We start from the raw sequence: 19,542 nt of genomic DNA on the forward strand, positions 1-19,542 counted from the left end.
GAGATACACGAGCCTGAACATGTACTCTGTTTTAGGAACAACTTCTTCCCCTTCACCATCAGATTACTGTTCTGTCCATGAACAACTCATAATTTCTCTGTTGGTGCATTACTTTTTAAATTTTTTGATACAAGTATATACTTATTGTAATTTTTAATATATTTTGTTTTGTACTGTACTGCTGCAATAGATTCCATACGGCAGAGCTTATAAATCTTTTTCTGATTCAGTTCAAAGCAAGTTGGGAGTTGGGCAATAAATCCACTACTTGCCCGTCGCACGCACACCTGACCGATGAATGAATCCTTAAAATGCTGCATATCAAAATGGAATGTAGCAACTACACAAAATCAAAACATCGAAGAAACTGAAAACTTCAAAGTAAAAACACATACACAGGGAAATCATTTATTTTTATTAAAAATCTACTGCTCTCTAAAAATAATCTAATTTACACCTACTGCACAACAGCTATACACTCAGTTAAAGTGCTAAACCTGGGGAGTGGGGTGGGTGGGGGCAAGACACGTTACCAAACTATACATCCAGCCACAATTCTATAGTAAACAAATAAGTTCTTTATGGGGTGAGTGCAAGTTAATGTTGCCTTTCTTTGCATTTTATTGTGAACAGAGTCTCAGGTGATGCACAGAATGCTTACGACAGATGAAAAGCTTTTCATAAACCCAGCATAGCCACCACCAGTGTTAGCAACCCAAACCTGGAACAAACCGCTGGCAAGATGGTAGTGGTGACCGCAATTTATGTTGGCCCGGAGTTTTGATGATGCCTTAGAATAGGTGGGTTGTCACAACTGTTGTAGATGTGGAGGAAGATATGCACCCATTACAAAATTGATAAAATACAGTTCCTCTCCTTTGTTGATTCAACTTCACAGGATGATCAGGACAGATGCAGCACACTGCTTTCCAAGGGAGCCACTCAGTGCTGAAGATGCAATTTGTGGCACAATTAGTTAATCCCAGCTATTGTTTTCAGCCCAAGTCTATCAGTTCACCAAATGATAGAGCAATACAGCATGTTTCAGAGTTCCAAATTCATTCTAGTGTTTTCATGAAAGCTTGATCAGATTTAAATTGTGAGGAATGATTAGGAACAACTTCTCCAGTGAATCATACAGTGACAGCACAGTAACAGGCCCTTCAGCCCAACTCATCCATGTCAATCAAGATGCCAGTCCCATTTGCCCACATTCCTCAAAGCTTTTCATATTTACCTGTCCAACTGTCTTTCAAGTCCTTTTGATAGTTCCCTTTTGAAATTCTAAGATTTTGAAATATTGTGCCTTTTCATTTATATGTCTGTTAAATATATCAAGCCTTGATTTGTTAGGATCCTGTTTAGAACCCTACCTTTGGGGCAAAGAAAAATTATCAATGAAACAAAAGTTGGGATGGGAGACACTAGAAGAGCGAAAGATTTCTGCATATGGTGCCTATCTTGGATGAGAGTGGTTAGTACAATTTCTTGGGCACATTTATATAGATGGGACAGCTTTATTAAGTTAATCACCTGGTCATGAAAGAAAACAGGATCTTATGAGCCGGGTGCCACGAGAACGTAGCGGTTAGCGCAACACTATTACAGCTTGGAGTGTCAGAGTTCAATTCCAGTGTCTGCTGTAAGGACTTCCTCTTGGAATGTGCGTTTTCTCCGGGTGTTCCAGTTTCCTCCCACAGTTCAAAGATGTACTGGTTAGTAGGTTAATTGCTCAGTGTAAATTGTCCTGTGATTAGGTTAGGTTTAAATCGGGGTTGCTGAGTAGTGTGACTTGAAGGGCTGGAAAGGTCTATTCTGCACTGTATTGCTAAATAAAAAATAAAGATCTTGTGATCACAGTGGTAATAAAGTAGCATTAACTTGGGAAAAGTAGGAGGAAGAAATTGCCCTTGAAAAGCAGTGGAAGAAACATTTTTATGAGTTCAGGTCACTGACGAAATAAAAATGTTGCTATTCAGCCTTTGCCATTAAAGAAGAAATCAGATCTCCAGTAACCTTAAAGAAAATCTGTGAACACTGATTTGACTTCAGCTCAAAACTAAACAGTGCATTCTCAATACACGTAAAATTCTGGAGGAACTCAGTAGGGTGGCAGCATCTATGGAGCAGACTTAACAGTTGATGTTTCAGGCTGAGTCTCTTCATCAGGACTGGAAAGGATGGAGAAGCCAGAATAAGATGGGGGGGGGCAGGAAGGGAGGGGGGATTAAGTAAGAAGCTAGGAGAGGATAGGTGGAAAAGGTACAGAGCTGAAGGTTGGTATCTGATAGGAAGGGAGAGTAGATCATTGCAGAAAGGGAAGGAAGAATAAGAGGGGAGCCAGAATGGGGAATGGAAAAAGAGAGAAGTGGGAGGAGTAATTAAAGGAAATTAGAGAAATCAATGTTCATGCTATCAGGTTGGAGGCTCAGCAGGTCGGGCAGCTTGTGTAGAAATAGAAAAACAGAGCTAATAACTCAAGTTAAAAACCCTTTGTCAGAACTGAAAATGTGTCAGAATTAAGTGTATTTTAAGTTGCGGGGGGAATGGAGTGGTGTTAATAGATCAATGAATATAAAAGAAAAAACAAAACAACATGCTGGAATTGTGACATACTCATTGCTGGAAATTAAAACAAAGGTATGCAGGAAAAAAAAACTTTTTGGAGGATGATTTTACATTAGAACAGGTCAGTTAGTTAACTGAAACTGCCAGATTCAATATCAAATCCAGAGAGCCCCATGTGCCGCCTGGAAGCTGACAAATTGTTCCTTTAACTTACACTGTTAAAGCATCAGAGGGCAAAGACAGAGCAGGTTTGGACTGAGATGGAGAATTGAAGCAACAGGTGGCTGAGTCCTGTTGAAAGGTCATGGCCCAAAATGTCAAATATTTATTCCTCTCCATAAATACTGCCTGACCTGTTGAGTTCCTCCAGTAATTTGATTTCAGATTCACCTTGAATTTAACTGAGGTGTTCTGCAAAGTTATCCAATCTCTGTTCAGTCTTTCCAAAGTAGGTGAGCTACTCTGAGCACTTATGTTAAAGTCTGTCCCGAGCCTTATATGCTCATCAGGCTGCTGCTTATGTTGGTTTCCATGACATGAAGCGACTGAGAGTACGAGACTTCCCTCCCCTCCCCCCCCAGATAGGACACGAGGTTAACCCCCAGCATTTTGTCAGTACCCATTTTCAACTGGGTGGACTGGAGTGCCTTCTCAAGGACACAACAGGCTGCCTCAGCTGGGGCTCGAACTCACGACCTTCAGATCACTAGTCCAATGCTTTAACCACTTGGCCACGCGCCACAACGTGACCACTGATAGCAATACATTAAATTGGAGATGCATGAGAACTGTGGCTTCCCTTCGAAAGACAGTTTGGATTCTTGGTGGGCAGGATAGGATGAGGTAAAGAACAGGTGTTTTATCTCATGCAGCAATGGAAAAGTGCTACAAGGTCCCTTTGCAGTGCTAAGCTGGAAGGGCAGAGGAAGTTGAGTGGTGGAAGCTACACAATATTATTCATGGAAATACAGAAGCTGGTAGTGGGGAACCTCCATCCTTACTCTGACTGGGAGGAGGAAACACAAGTAGATGAAACTGAAAAGATTCTTTTGGGAATGCCATGAACTACAGAATTTGGATTTCAGATAAGCTGAAAGGAACACTGATTCTAGACAAACACATGAAGGGAGAATTAAGAATGTCAAAACCATTAAGAGCCCTCTAGCTTCAGATTAAGTGCCCTGATAAAGCTAACTATATTTGCGACTCTCTCTCCTAAATATATTATGAACAAATCCTCAACTCATCCAAGGTTAACTATCCCCTCAGAAATATGGAGGAATTATAATTGCAGGAGACACCAGTATCTAGCCCAGATCACAAACAAGTGATAGCCTCAGATCTTGATGAGATACTTCTTGGTTGTTTCACTACAGTACATTAACCATACTTTTGAAATTAAGACCATTAGTCTACCTAGAAAGAAATAAACTTGCACATACATGATGCCTCCACAACCTCAATGCCATAAAATAAAATAAATATTCCTGAAATGGTAGCCACTGTTGCAATATAAGAATTGCAACAATATTTTGCATACAACTATATAATAGACGAGGAGGCCAAGTATTGGCCAGAATTTTTGGCCAAGATGAGAAAGCAGATGGAGCTCTGGACTGATGTCTCATGCTAAAGGTGGAACCATTACCAAACCAGCAGTCAGCAATGACATTCCAGATTAGTGCAGATCCCGGAGTAGGGCTTAATCTTTCAGAATCAGAAATAGGAGTCCTGTCACTGAGCTATGCAGTGACATTTACAATGAGAAAAGTTTAGGCTACAGAGCAGGGGTATGGTTTAATTATATAGCTAGCACCTTTGTGAAAATACTGACAAATATTTGAAAGCACCTCCTTGAACTGTGGCTCAGTTAACTGGTCAACAGGAAAGAAGATTGCAAGACCTTAAACAGATTTTACTTTTTAAAACCTTGTCTGAATTCATTCCAGAGAAGCTGCAATTGAAGATTAAACTTGGTTTGGAAAAGATCAACAAGGTAGTAAACCTAATAAACCCAAAGTTGCTACTAACCAGTGGAGATGAAGATCCCAATCCCGGCAGATGCAGAATCCATTCATCCAGATGTTATTTTAAAGCCGGGATTCAGAAATGGTGGTGGCCATTAGATCAAGTATTACCATAGATTACTGGAACCCTAGTATCTGGTGCAGGTAACCAACCTGTTATATCAATATAATTATGACATTAAGTCATCAATCTCTGCTGCACTAACATCATGCACCTAACATCAGTTCACAAACCAATCTTCCCAACACCTATCAAGTGCAATGCACGAGTTAATCAATAGAGTAATGCTGTGATTAATAAATTGGCCCAAATAGCTGAATGATGATTCCTCTCCAAAAAAATTAAGAGAGGATGCCATGAGGTAGCATTGCAATGACCTGACATGAATAGTGGCTATGGATCTTGCACTAGCCCCTTCCCTAAACCAAGCTTATTTCAAGTAAATGCAACATACTTCTACACAATATTACATGATTTGATATTTATGATAAATCCTATTTTCAACAATAGGATTCTGTCTGTTTGAGATGTGTACCTTGAAAACTAACAGATATGCTACTGTCTTTCCAGTTCAGCTATAAACAAAAGAGAATCCAAACATTTACCCTTTTTTCTTCCAAAATGGGGTATTGGTCAATGTCTTTACTCTCAATTTCTGCATCAAGAATACATATGTAAAGATGTCGCAACAAGGCTATAAAAACTGAGAGTTTTCAATATTCCTATTCTTGGATTTTTATGAACAATGTTGAGAATAAGTCCACCAGCTTGTAATCTTCCTTCCCTTTGAAATTTACAACAGTTGTTATACTTCCAAACAAGTTTCTCCAAGCGGCCATTTGAAATCTCCTTGTGTTTGGTTGCTGATCTTTCTGGCTCCAGTTATATTGATTTTTCTTTGTAAACCATTTTGTCTTTGATGCCGAGGCAACACTTAGGCACTTGTGCAGTCTTCCTCAATGACTCGGTTCATGCTAGTGCCATGGGTGATGTGTGTTGCTGGGTTTGTCAGATCTCTGACACTGCTGTGCCGGGACTGGTCGTTGAGGCGGTGCAGGCTGCTCTGCCGTGACTGGTCGTTTAGCCTTGGAAGGCTGCCATGAACCAACCGCTCATCCAGAGCTCTGAAGCTGCAGGGTGTGTATCTGGTAAAACATCAAGCAACACATATCATCAAGTTGTTTCTTCTGACTGCCATGTAGTCAGCCAGTCAGTTCACAGGGTAGGAACCAGAACTGGTTGAAGTTAGAGCACAAGTCAGCAGCACCCCACTGAATCTTAAGAACCCATCTGATGGATTTTACTGAGAGTCAGACTATTTTCTGAGCACTGCTAGTGGAAACACAAAACCAAAATAACTGACCAGCGATATAAAGACAGAAATAAAGCCAGTGGACTCACCAACTGCAGATCTACAGTTGCATGAAAAAAAATTGTGAACCCTTTGTAATTACCTGGTTTTCTGCATTAATTACTCATAAAATGTAGGCTGATCTTCATCTGAGTCACAATAATAGACAAACACAATCTGCCTAAACCAACAGCATGCAAACAATTGTATTTTATCTCGTCAATACTGAATACACCATTTAAACAATCACAGTCTAGGTTCAAAAAAGTATGTACACCTCAGGGCCTTCTACAAAAGATGACCTTCATCTGGTCAGAGAAAGTGAGGAGGTGACAGAGAGGAGCTATAGACAAGTGAAGTATGTGAAGAGCAAGATGATAAGACATGAGAGAATAGGACCAATCAAGTGTGACAGTGGAGAAGTGTGCATGGAACCGGAGGAGATAGCAGAGGTACTTAATGAATACTTTGCTTCAGTATTCACTACAGAAAAGGATCTTGGCGATTGCAGGGATAACTTACAGTGGATTGAAAAGATCGAGCAGATAGACATTAAGAAAGAGGTAGTGCTGGAGCATTTGGAAAGCATCAGATTGAATAAGTCTCTGGGACCGGATGAGGTGTACCCCAGGCTACTGTGGGAGGCGAGGGAGGAGATTGCTGAGCCTCTGGCAATGATTTTTGTATCATCAGTGGTGACAGGAGAGGTTCTGGAGGATTGGAGGGTTGCAGATGTTGTTCCCTTATTTAGGAAAGGGAGTAGAGATAGCCCAGGAAATTATAGACCAGTGAGTCTTACCTCAGTGGTTGGTAAGTTGATGGAGAAGATCCTGAGAGTCAGGATTTATGAACTTTTGGAGAGGCATAATATGATTAGGAATAGTCAGCATGGCTTTGTCAAAGGCAGGTCATGCCTTATGAGCCTGATTGAATTTTTTTGAGGATGTGACTAAACACATGGATGAAGGTAGAGCAGTAGATGTAGTGTATATGGATTTCAGGTACCCCATGCAAGGCTTACTGAGAAAGTAAGGAGGCATGGGATCCACGGGACTTTGCTTTGTGAATCCAGAATTGGCTTGCTCAAAGAAGGCAGAGTGGTTGTAGACGGGTCATATTCTGCATGGAGGGTGGTGACCAGCAGTGTGCCCCAGGGATCTGTTCTGGGACTCTTTCTGTTCATGACTTTCATAAACGACCTGGATGAGGAAGTGGAGGGATGAGTTAGTAAGTTTGCTGATGACACAAAGGTTGGGGGTGTTGTGGATAGTGTGGAGGGCTGTCAGAGGTTACAGTGGGACATCAATAGGAAGCAAAACTGGGCTGAGAAGTGGCAGATGGTGTTCAACCCAGATAAGTGTGAGGTGGGTCATTTTGTAGGTCAAATATGATGGCAGAATATAGTATTAATGGTCAGACTCTTAGCATTGTGGAGGATCAGAGGGATCTTGGGGTCCGAGTCCATAGGACACGCAAAGCTGCTGCACAGGTTGTCTCTGTAGTTAAGAACGCATTTGGTGCACTGGTCTTCATCAACCATGGGATTGAGTTTAAGAGCCGAGAGGTAATGTTACAGCTATATAGGGCCCTGGTCAGACCCACTTGGGAGTACTATGCTCAGTTCTAGTCACCTCACTACAGGAAGGATGTGGAATCTACAGAAAGGGTGCAGAGGGGATTTACAAGGATGTTGCCTGGATTGGGGAGCATGCCTTATGAAAACAGGTTGCGTGAACTCTGCCTTCTCTCCTTGGAATGGCGGAGGATGAGGTGACCTGACAGAGGTGTATAAGATGATGAGAGGCATTGATCATGTGGATAGTCAGAGGCTTTTTCCCAGGGCTGAAATAGCTAACACGAGAAGGCACAGTTTTAAGGTGCTTGGAAGTAGGTACAGAGGATATGTTAGGGGTAAGTTTTTTTTAATGCAGAGAATGGTGAGTGCGTAGAAAGGGCTGCCGGCGACGGTGCTGGAAGCAGATACGATAGGGTCTTTTAAGAGACTCCTGGATAGGTACATGGAGCTTAGAAAAATAGAGAGTGTAACTATAGCTAATTTCTAAACTAAGTACATGTTCAGCACTGTAGGTCGAAAGGCCTGTATTGTGCTGTAGGTTTCCTATGTTTCTAAAAGCTATTTGGAGTCAGGTGTTCCAATTAATGAGTTGAGATTGGAGGTGTGGGTTGTAGAGATGCTCTGCCTTATACAAAAAGAAACACAAAGTGAGATTACTGACAGAGCCTGTTCTTCTCAAGAAAGATCTGTTCATGTGCACCATGCCTCAACCAAAACAACTTCCAGGAGATCCTTAGGAGAAAAACTGTAGAGATGCATGAAGCTGGAAAAGACTACAAAAGTATTTCTAAAGACCTGAGTGTTCATCGGTTCACTGTTAGAGAAATTGCCTACAAATAGAGGAAATTCAGCACTGTTTCTACTCTCCCTAGAGTGGGTGTCCTGCAAAGATCACACTGAGAGCACAATGTGCAATGCTGAGGGAAGTGAAAAAGAACACAAGGGTAACAGCAAAAGTCCTGCAGAAAACTCTAGAACTTGCTAAAGTCTCTGTTCATGTGTCAACTTTAAGAAAAACACTGAACAAGAATGGTGTTCATGGAAGTTCACCATGGAGGAAACCACTGCTCACCAAAAACAGCATTGCTGCATATCTCAAGTTTGTGATAGACCACCTGGATGTTCCATAATGCTTCTGGGACAATGTTCTGTGGACAGATGAGACAAACGTTGAACGTTCTGGCAGAAATGCACACTGTTATCTTTGGAGGAAACAAGGCACTACACACCAACACCAAAACCTTATCCAAACTGTGTGAAGCATAGTGAAAGGAGCATCATGGTTGAGGCTGCTTTGCTGCCACAGGGCCTGTACAGCTTGCAATCATTGTGGGAACAATGAATTCAAAATTGTATCAAGACATTTTACAGGAGAATGTAGGGTAGCTGTCAGTTTTATGAAGCTTAATAGAAGTTGGATGATGCAACAAGACAATGATCCAAAACACAAATCACCAGAAAGGTTTAAGGAGAAGATTCATGTTTTGCAATGGCCAAGTCAGAGTATAGACCTTAACCCAATTGCATACTTCTTCCAGCCTCAAATGTGAACAATGTGTTCAATGATGACGTGAAAAGTACAATTGTTTGTGTTATTAGTCTAGACAGATTGTTTGTCTACTATCGTGACCTAGATGAAGATCAGACCACATTTTATGAGTAATTAATGTAGAAAACCAGGTAATTGCAAAGGGTTCATGAACTTTTTCTTGCAACTATAAACTAAACTTCTGAATTCCAGCTGATAATCTCCTTAGGCTTTCACAATTTATTTCTTTTCACAATCTTCAATGTACATATTAGAAACCACAATTACTGACAAAGTAATCCTATGTAGGTCTGGCCTATTTCCTCTGTCAGGGTTATGGGTCTGAGGCTCTGCATCCATTTATCATGATGCAAATATGGAGATTTTAAAAATGATTTTAAAAAACTTACTATAGTCTTTCAATCTTTCTCCATAGCTTCCTCTGTGCAAAACAGCTTTCTTATACTGCTAGACTAAAAAGATTGCAGATGCTGAAATCTAGAACAAAAATCGAAAACCTCACCAAGGCAGTTTGCTCCCATAACACTCATCCCACCTTGTTGTCTTCTTCATATAATACAAATGTTCTACCATTGCTGAACTTTGCCTTAAATGCAATGAGTAACCATACTTGTTTAGTTATCATCGTCCAGAAAAGAATATTGTGTCTTTCCATCCTTTATCTAACCCTAAAACATATTGTACTATTACACCCTCCCTTGTGTTTATCTAGCCTCTGCACTATCACCTCAACTCTTCTTGGGGTAGGGAGTTCCTCAGTTCCACTTCTTATTTGCATTTATTTGTAACGATCTTATTTATAGCTCCTTGTCTCTGATGTGAGAATATCTTCTGTGTTTCCCTTACCAGCCTTGAAACTTAATAATCTCACCCTTTGTTTACACACCTTATAAGAACAGAGTCACAATTGGTTCAATCTTTCACAATGGATATAAATTCAATTTTGATATCTTGCAATTTGCATTGAGATTAGTTAGAACATTTTTAAACAATGCTGTACTTTAACTTCTACCCCAATGATTACAGTCCCTTTAATAGGAAGTACTATGGAAAAGGCTTAAAGCCAAGCACTGAGAAACCTTTTGTTGAAATTCATAGCTTCCTTCAAGCTATAAATGATACATTTCCTTAAAAATATACATACCGGTATATATTTACAGTATGTTCTTTGGATTGGGTGTGGAATTGTTATGTTTTTTGTAGCTTTCCAGTACTTGTTTTCATTTTCATATAATCATCTATATGCATGTAATTGTTCAGTGAATTTTCCAATAGTGATATAGTTTCTTCTGTATTTTTAGACACTACTTAGTTTTCAGTAGCAGGTGACATACCACTTCACTACAGCTATTTTATAGGTTAATAATTAACACTGGAATTCGTTGTTATCTCAAATCTTGTACAAGAGGACCACAGCTGCTTTTAGTCTGGTCTTTGTTTTCTCAACACATCTTCTTGAACTTGTAACATTTAATGAAATGGCCTTAAGCAACAAGTTTTATGCCAAAAGCACACGAGTGAATCTGCAGATGCTGGAAATAAATAAAAACACAAAATGCTGGCAGAACTCAGCAGGCCAGACAGCATCTATGGGAGGAGGTAGTGACGACGTTTCGGGCCGAAACCCTTCATCAGGAGTGAAGTAACATGGGATGATCGAGGGGGGATAAGAAGTGGGGGGCGGGATGAAGTAGAGAGCTGGGAAGTGATAGGCTGGAGGGAAATGGGCTAGGGGGAAGGTGGAGAATTATGGGAAATAAAAGAGAAAGAAAGGTAGGGCTGGGGGGAGATTATAGTGAGGGGGGAAAGAGAGAGAAAGAGAACCAGACTAAAATAATAGATAGGAATGGGGATAAGGGGGGGCAGGGGTATCAACGGTCTGTGAGTTGGATGTTCATGCCGGCAGGTAGGAGGCTACCTAAGCGGGAGATAAGGTATTGCTCCATCGACCTGCGTGTGGCCTCATCTTGACGGTAGAGGAGGCCATGGACAGACATGTCAGAGTGGGAGTGGTCTGTGGAATTGAAGTGTGTGGCCACAGGGAGATCCCGCCACTGCCGGAGGACTGAGCGCCGGTGTTCGGCGAAACGGTCTCCCAGTCTGCGGTGGGTCTCCCCAATGTATAAATGGCCACATCGGGAGCACCGGATACAGTATATCACCCCAATTGACTTGCAGGTGAAGTGGTGCCTCACCTGAAAGGACTGTCTGGGGCCTGGGATGGTAGTGAGGGAAGAAGTGTGGGGGCAGGTGTAGCACTTCTTCCGTTTGCAGGGATGAGTGCCCGGAGGGAGGTCAGTGGGGAGGGATAAATGGACAAGGGAGTCGCGTAGGGAGCGATCCCTGCGGAAAGCCAAGAGTAGGGGGGAGGGGAAGATGTGGCTGGTGGTGGGATCACGTAGGAGGTGGCGGAAGTTACGGAGGATTATACGTTGGATCTGTAGGCTGGTAGGGTGATAGGTGAGGACCAGGGGGACTCTATCCCTGGTGGGCTGGTGGGGGGATGGGGAGAGGGCAGAGGTGCGTGAAATACGGGAGACGCGATGGACGGCAGAGTTGATAGTGGACGAAGGGAAGCCCCTTTCTTTAAAAAAGGAAGACATCTCCTTTGTCCTAGAATGAAAGGCCTCATCCTGAGAGCAGATGCAGCGGAGACAGAGGAATTGAGAGAAAGGGATAGCATTTTTGCAGGAGACAGGGTGGGAGGAGGAATAGTCTAGGTAGCTGTGGGAGTTAGTAGGTTTGTAGTAGACGTCGGTGGATAGGCTGTCTCCAGAGATAGAAACAGAGAGATCTAGAAAGGGGAGGGAGGTGTTGGAAATAGACTAGGTGAATTTGAGGGTGGGGTGAAAGTTGGAGGCGAAGTTAATGAAGTCGACGAGTAAGTTTTATGCCCCATTTTTAACTTCTGAAGAACCTTTGGATCACAAAAGCATTGGGATCCCAGTTCTCTGTGTAAGAAATTAAGCCATTTACAACACAGCCTGCCCTTCTGACCCCCTCCCTAGCAAACCTTATTATCTTAACATAAAATATCAAACAATACTACTGAATCGTTCCAATAATGTGAAACTCAACATCAGCTAAATGAAAAGAAATCCAGCTTAGAAATTCCAAATGGTATTCTGATTCTCTGGTTTGCTGTGGTGTTTCTATCAATGAACTCACCTGCCGTCCCGCGACCTGTGAAGGCTGCCGTGGTAACTGCTGAGCTTACTATGGACACTGCCAGCCTTGCTCCTCTGATCATCCATAGCCAATTGCTGGGAAGAGGCATGTGTGGACGTTCCTTGGGTGGAGGTGCCTCGAGATTTACGGATGATGGGGGTGTTTGGATCTCTGAGCAGAGACTGTGCAAACTCTGGTTCCTGCAGAACTTGGCGGCTCTCATTAACAGAACTGAAATTGAAAAAGATGGGTATCTAGAATTAATTTGGAACCCAATTAAAGAGGAGAAAAGTCTAGGAGCAACTATTTTTGGATACATCAGCAAATCTTGATATTTATAATTTATTATTTTTTATTTACAGGTACAGCACGGCAACAGGCCCTTTGGGCCAAACAAGCTTGTGCCACTCAATTACACCCATGTACCCATGTGACCAATTAAACTAATAATCTGCATGTCCTTGGAATGAGGGAATGTGTGAGGAAACCCATGCATTCCCACACAGAAGGTACAAACTCCTTACAGGCAATGGCAAAAACAATAAGAAGCATGGTAGGACAGCAGCAAAAATGTTTTTACAGCACCAGTGACCTAGGTTCAATTCTGCTGCTGTCTGTAAAGTCTGATTTATACTTCTGCGTTGTATCTATGCTGTAGGTACCGGGTACCCTACGCTGTAGGGTGACGTGCACCTCCCCAAAAAAGTAACTCACGCATCGCGGCGACGCTGACCGCAACAACTGTGAATGGCCCGCTTGGTAGCATCGCATTTCCTCCTATGCATTTCCGGTTGCTTCTTCTCCGCCATGTCTGTACACCGATGCGAAATACAGAACCAAATCGTCAAATCTACCTGCCAACGACGTGCGAAAATGTTTGAAATACATTTCCTCGTCCATGTGTCTCACGAAGAAACTCAACACAGTGGCATAGAAACCCCACCACCAACTAGCGTTTTGGTGCACACCAACACATGCTCGCTACGGCATAGAGCCTACGCAGAAGTGAAAATCAGGCCTACAGCGTAACCCATATGCACAAGTATAAAACAGCCTTAAGGGTTTACATGTTCTCCTCATGTCCACAAGGGTTTCTTCCCAAATTCCAAAGACGTGCTGGTCTTAATTGGTTACATGGGTGCGGTTGGGTAATGTGGGCTTGTTGGGCCAGAAAGGCCTGTGACCGTGCTGCATCTCAAAATAAAAAGTAAATAAACTACATAATAAATAAATAATAAGAATGCATAAAACAAAACTTGTGTTCACTCTTGCAACCCCACCATACGCCCAACCAATTTTGACTTTTGTAAACTTTTGAAGTCTAGATAGCTTTTATTGTTTTAACAGTGATGAGTTTTACCACTAGACATACTCATTTTGGAAACGGTAATGCAGATTCCAGAGTATTTTGGAGGGGACACTTCCTTACACAAAGGATCTGGAAAAGTGAGTTTCCTCCTAATCCTCATGTTTCCTCCCACATTCTAAAGACTTACAGGTTGGTAGGCTATTTGGTCACATGGGTATAATCAGGCGTGGGCTCATTGTTACTGTGCTATATCTCTAAATTTAAAAAAATCCCCACTGTCTCACCTCCTCCTCCCATCCTCAATTTTAAACTGAAGAAAGGACTAATGCCAAATTAGGTGAAACTGTTTCACTGGAACTCTTATAAATTGTGTTACAACATAGACACAGCACAGTATATGAACAGGCTCTCTGGCCCTCAATGTTGTGCTGAACTAATTAAATTAGTAATCAAATGCCAACTAATCCGCTATAATGATCAGGGCACGACTGCGCAAGTGCGAAGACGTCAGCTAGTGAGAACAGTGAGAAAAGTTTAAATGTAATAAGAGTTTAAAAGGAGATGGTTATTTCTTCAGCAGTTTGATCAGGGCCACGACTGTGCAAGCACGTGAACATCAGCCAGTGAGAACAGCAAGAAGAGTTTAAAAGGAGATAATTATTGCTTCAGTGGTTTGATTGGGGCACGACTGCGCAAGCGCATGGATGTCAGCCAGTGAGAACAGCTGGAAGAGTTTAAAAGGAGACAGCTTTATAGAGTGGGCACAGAGTAGGAAGGCATTGGCTCAACGGGACTTTGGCAATAATGGATTGAGGCTAGGTAGGTTATCTGTGTAGAATACAGACAGGAAGAATGTGTGTGAGGCCTGTGTTCTGTACTTGGGTGTCAGGTTTGGGAAGTCCGGGAGACTCCCAGCCTCCCGGACAGCCACATCTACGCCAGGTGCGTCGAGCTGCAGCTCCTGAGGGACCGTGCTAGCGAACTGGAGATGCAGCTCGATGACCTTCATCTGGGTCAGGAAAGTGAGGAAGTGATAGATAGGAGCTGGGCAGGTAGTCACACCGGGGCCTGGGGAGACAGATAAGTGGGCAACAGTCAGGAGAGGGAAGGGCAGGAGTCAGAAACCAGAGAACACCCCTGTGGCTGTATCCCTTGACAATAAGTATGGTTTGGGGGGGTGGGGGGGGGGAAGATGGTCGACCTAGGGGAAGTAACAGTGGCCGCGTCTCTGGCACAGAGTCTGGCCCTTTGGCTCAGAAGGGTAGGAAAAGGAAGAGGATGGCAGCAGTAATAGGGGACTGTATAGTTAGGGGGTCAGAGAGGCAATTCTGCAGACACAGGAAAAAAGCACAGACGGTAGTTTGCCTCCCAGGTGCCGGGTCTGGGATGTTTCTGATTGCGTCCATATCTTGAAGTGGGAAGGAGAACAGCCAGAGGTCATGGTACATATTGGTACTAATGACATAGGCAGGAAAAGGGAGTAGGTCCTGAAAGCAGGACCACAAAGGTAGTCATCTAGGGATTACTGCTTGCCCCACGTGACAGTGAGTATAGGAATAGAATGAGGTAGAGGATAAATGCGTGGCTAAGGGATTGGAGCAGGGGGCAAGGATTCAGATTTCTGGTGCTGGGACCTCTTTTGGGGCAGGAGTGACCTGTTTGAAAAGGACGGGTTGCACTTGAATCCTGGGGGACCAATATCCTGGTGGGAAGGTTTGCTAAGGCTATTGGGGAGAGTTTAAACTTGGATTGCTGGGGGAAGGGGACCAAACTGAAGAGATGGAGGAAGAGGTGGTTGGCTCACAAATAGAGAAAGCTTGGAGACAGTGTGAGAGGGAGGACAGGCAGTTGATAGAGAAGGGAAGTGCTCAGATTGATGGTTTGAGATGTGTCTATTCTAATGCAAGGAGTATTATGAACAAAACAGATGAGCTTAGAGCATGGATCAGTACTTGGAGCTATGATGTTGTGGCCATTACAGAGACTCGGATGGCTCAGGGGCAGGAATGGTTACTTCGAGTGCCAGGCTTCAGATGTTTCAGAAAGGGCAGAGAGGGAGGCATAAGAGATGGGGGCGTGGCACTGTTGATCAGATATAGTTTCACGGCTGCAGAAAAGGAGGAAGACATGGAAGGATTGTCTATGGAGTCTCTGTGGGTGGAAGTTAGGAACAGGCAGGGGTCAATAACTCTACTGGGTGTTTTATTTACACACCCCCACCCCCCCAATAGTAACAAGGACATCAAGGAGCAGATAGGGAGATAGATTTTGGAAAGGTGTAATAATAACAGGGTTGTCATGGTGGGAGATTTAAATTTCCCAACTATTGATTGGCATCTTCCTAGAGCAAGGGATTTAGATGTGGTGGAGTTTGTTAGGTGTGTTCATGAAGGTTTCTCGACACCATATGTAGATAAGCCTACACGAAGAGAGGCTGTACTTGATCTGGTATTGGGAAATGAACCTGGTCAGGTGTCAGATCTCTCAGTGTGAGGGCATTTTGGAGATAGTGATCACAATTCTATCTCCTTTACCATAGCATTGGAGAGGGATAAGAACAGAAAGTTAGAAAAACGCTTAATTGGAGTAAGAGGAAATATGAGGCTATCAGGCAGGAACCTGGAAGCATAAATTGGGAACAGATGTTTTCAGGGTAATGTACGGAAGAAATGCGGGAAATGTTCAGGGGATATTTGCATGGAGTTCTGCATAGGTACATTTCAAAGAGACAGGGAAAGGTGTACAAAGGCTGTTGCAAATCTAGTCAAGAAGAAAGAAAAAGCTCACAAAAGGTAAAAAAAAAAAACTAGAGATCTAGAAGATTATAAGGCTAGCAGGAAGGAGCTTAAGAATGAAATTAGGCGAGCAAGAAGGGGCCATGAGAAGGCCTTGGTGGACAAGATTAAGGAAAACTCCAAGGCATTCTAGAAGTACGTGAAGAGAAAGAGGATAAGACGTGAGAGAATAGAACCAATCAAGTGTGACAGTGGAAAAGTGTGTATGGAACCAGAGGAGATAGCAGAGATACTTAATGAGTACTTTGCTTCAGTATTCATTACGGAAAAGGATCTTGGCAATAGTAGGGATGCCTTACAGCAGACTGAAAAGCTTGAGTATGTAGATATTAAGAAAGAGGATGTGCTGGAGCTTTTGGAAAGCACCAAGTTGGATAAGTCACCAGGACCAGATGAGATGTACCCCAGGCTACTGTGGGAAGTGAGGGAGGAGATTGCTGAGCCTCTGCCGTTGATCTTTGCATCATCACTGGGGACGGGAGATGTTCCAGAGGATTGGAGGTTGCGGATGTTGTTGCATTATTCCAGAAAGGGAGTAGAGATAGCCCAGGAAATTATAGACCAGTGAGTCTTGCTTCAGTGGTTGGTAAATTGATGGAGAAATCCTGAGAGGCAGGATTTATGAAGATTTGGAGAGGCATAATATGATTAGGAATAGTCAGCATGGCTTTGTGACAGGCAGGTCATGCCTTATGAGCCTGATTGAAATTTTTGAGGATGTGACTAAACACATTGATGAAGGTAGAGCAGTAGTAGTGTATATGGATTTCAGCAAGGCATCTGACAAGGTACCCTATGCAAGGTTTACTGAAAAAGTAAGGAGGCATGGGATCCATTGCTTTGTGGATCCAAAACTGGCTTGCCCACCGAAGGCAAAGAGCGGTTGTAGATGGGTCATATTCTGCATGGAGGTTGGTCACCAGTGTGTGCCCCAGGGATCTGTTCTGGGACCCCTACTCTTTTGTGAATTTTATAAATGACCTGGATGAGGAAGTGGAGGGATGGGTTAGTAAATTTGCAAATGACACAAAGGTTGGAGGTATTATGGATAGTGTTGCGGGCTGTCAGAGGTTACATCAGGACATTGATAGGATGCAAAACTGGGCTGAGAAGTGGTAGATGGTGTTCAACCCAGATAAGTGCGAGGTGGGTCATTTTGGTAGGTCAAATATGATGGCAGAATATAGTATTAATGATAAGACTCTTGGTAGAGTGGATGATCAGAGGGATCTTGGTGTCCGAGTCCATAGGACACTCAAAGCTGCTCAGCAAGTTGACTCTGTGGTTAAGAAAGCACATAGTGCATTGGCCTTCATCAATCGTGGGATTCAGTTTAGGAGTTGCGAGGTAATGTTGCAGCTTTATAGGACTCCGGTCAGACCCCATTTGAGGAGTACTGTGCTCAGTTCTGGTCGCCTCACTATAGGAAGGATGTGGAAACCATAGAAAGGGAGCAAAGGAGATTTACAAGGATGTTGCCTGCATTGGAGAGCATGCCTGATGAGAATAGGTTGAGTGAACTCGGCCTTTTCTCCTTGGAGCGATGGAGGATGAGAGGTGACGTGATCAAGATGTATAAGATGATGAGAGGCATTGATCGTGTGGATACTCAGAGGCTTTTTCCGAGGGCTGAAATGGCTAGCACGAGAGGGCATAGTTTTAAGGTGCTTGGAAGTAGGTAGAGGAGATGTCAGGGATACGTTTTTTTTATGGTGAGTTTGTGGAATAGGCTGCCAGCGACGTTGGTGGAGGCGGATGTGACAGGGTCTTTTAAGAGACTCCTGGAGAGGAACATGGAGCTCAGAAAAATAGAGGGCTGTGTGTAACCCTAGGTAATTTCTAAGGTAAGGACATGCCCCACACAGCTTTGTTGGCCGAAGGCCCTGTATTGTGCTGTAGGTTTTCTATGTTTCTAAGTTAATCCCTTCTGCCTACACAAGGCCCATTTTCTTCTATTACTTGCACATTCATCTGCTTATCCAAGAGCCTCTTCAATGCCTCAGTCGTATTTGCCTCCACCACCACAAAACTGTTGAAAGCTAAAATATTTCACAGTGCATGTTTGTTCACCAGTATCTTAATGGCTATAGAACAGAAAATACTGGAAGTTTCCAAGCGCATCTGACCTGATTCCTGGATTGATTTAACAGGCCCTGTAGTTGTTTCAGCCTAGCTTCAGTAGCCCTATGGATTAATTTTGTGTGAGCTCACTGCACGGACTAGAAGGGCCGAGATGGCCTGTTTCCGTGCTGTATTTGTAATTGTTATATGGTAAGTGAATGTCAAATCTAAAAACCCTTTCAGCAACTCAAATGATTGAGTGAGGCTCCATTTCTATTATTAGCTGCTCCAGCAAATAGTGGAAGATTCAGAAATTGATTTACAGAGCATTAATCACACTTAATTGAACGTCTTACATTCCTAATCAAGGATAACCAAAGTGATGCTGTGATAACAACCAAACCTTGCTGTGATGCTGACTTACAGCTCCAGCAACCCAAATTTAATCCTGGCTCATCATGTTGTGTGGATTTCCTCCAGTTTCTTCAACATCCCAAACAAATGTGGGTTGGTAGTTTAACTGACCGCTCTAATTTGTCTGAAGTATATGATGATGATAGAACTGATCAGAAAGTGGGAATAATTACAGGGGAAATTAGAAACTAGATTTGCCTCTGAAATGATGGACTATGGGCCAAATGGTCTTATTCATTGTCATAAAGAATATGGCAAGGTGCATTTTAAAAATAACTAGGTATTGGTGGTATCTACAAGTGTACAAAATGATAAGAGGCATAGATTGGATGGATACCCAGTGACTTTATCCCATGGCTGAAAAGACTAATACAAGGGGCAATTTTTCAGGTGATTGGAGGAAAGTATGGGGAAATGTCAGAGGCAAGTTATTTTCACAGAGAGTGGTGGATGTGTGGAATGCACTGCTAGGGTTGGTGGTAGAGGTGGATACATTAGAACATTTTAAGAGACTCTTGGATAGGCTCATGGATGATGGAAAAATAGAGGGCTATAAGGGAGGGGAAAATGAGTGTAGGTAAAAGATTGGCACAATATCATGGGTCAAAGGGCCTGTGTTGTGCTGTACTGCTCTAAGTTCCATCTTAATTAATTCTTTTATCCATGTCAAGAGTTTGTGGTTTTGAATCCCACTTGAACAGAAATGCAAGCATCTATAGAAAT

The 19,542-nt window shown here is 42.8% G+C and overlaps 1 protein-coding gene across 4 annotated transcripts in view; it reads right to left on the bottom strand.

The window, feature by feature from the left end:
* Positions 1-396: 396 nt before the first annotated feature.
* The window catches only part of LOC140733404 (frizzled-3), a 90,932-nt gene continuing 71,786 nt past the window's right edge, over positions 397-19,542 (bottom strand). For all 4 annotated transcript variants that reach the window (XM_073056688.1, XM_073056686.1, XM_073056687.1 and 1 more), the window contains exons 7-8: positions 12,241-12,471; positions 397-5,741 (exon numbers count right to left, since the gene is read on the bottom strand). In XM_073056688.1, coding sequence (XP_072912789.1) covers positions 5,531-5,741; positions 12,241-12,471 — 442 coding nt within the window. In that variant the 3' untranslated portion in view covers positions 397-5,530. The remainder of the gene's footprint in view (positions 5,742-12,240; positions 12,472-19,542) is intronic.

Source organism: Hemitrygon akajei, chromosome 9 (genome assembly GCF_048418815.1).
Source record: "Hemitrygon akajei chromosome 9, sHemAka1.3, whole genome shotgun sequence".
NCBI classification, from domain to species: domain Eukaryota; kingdom Metazoa; phylum Chordata; class Chondrichthyes; order Myliobatiformes; family Dasyatidae; genus Hemitrygon; species Hemitrygon akajei.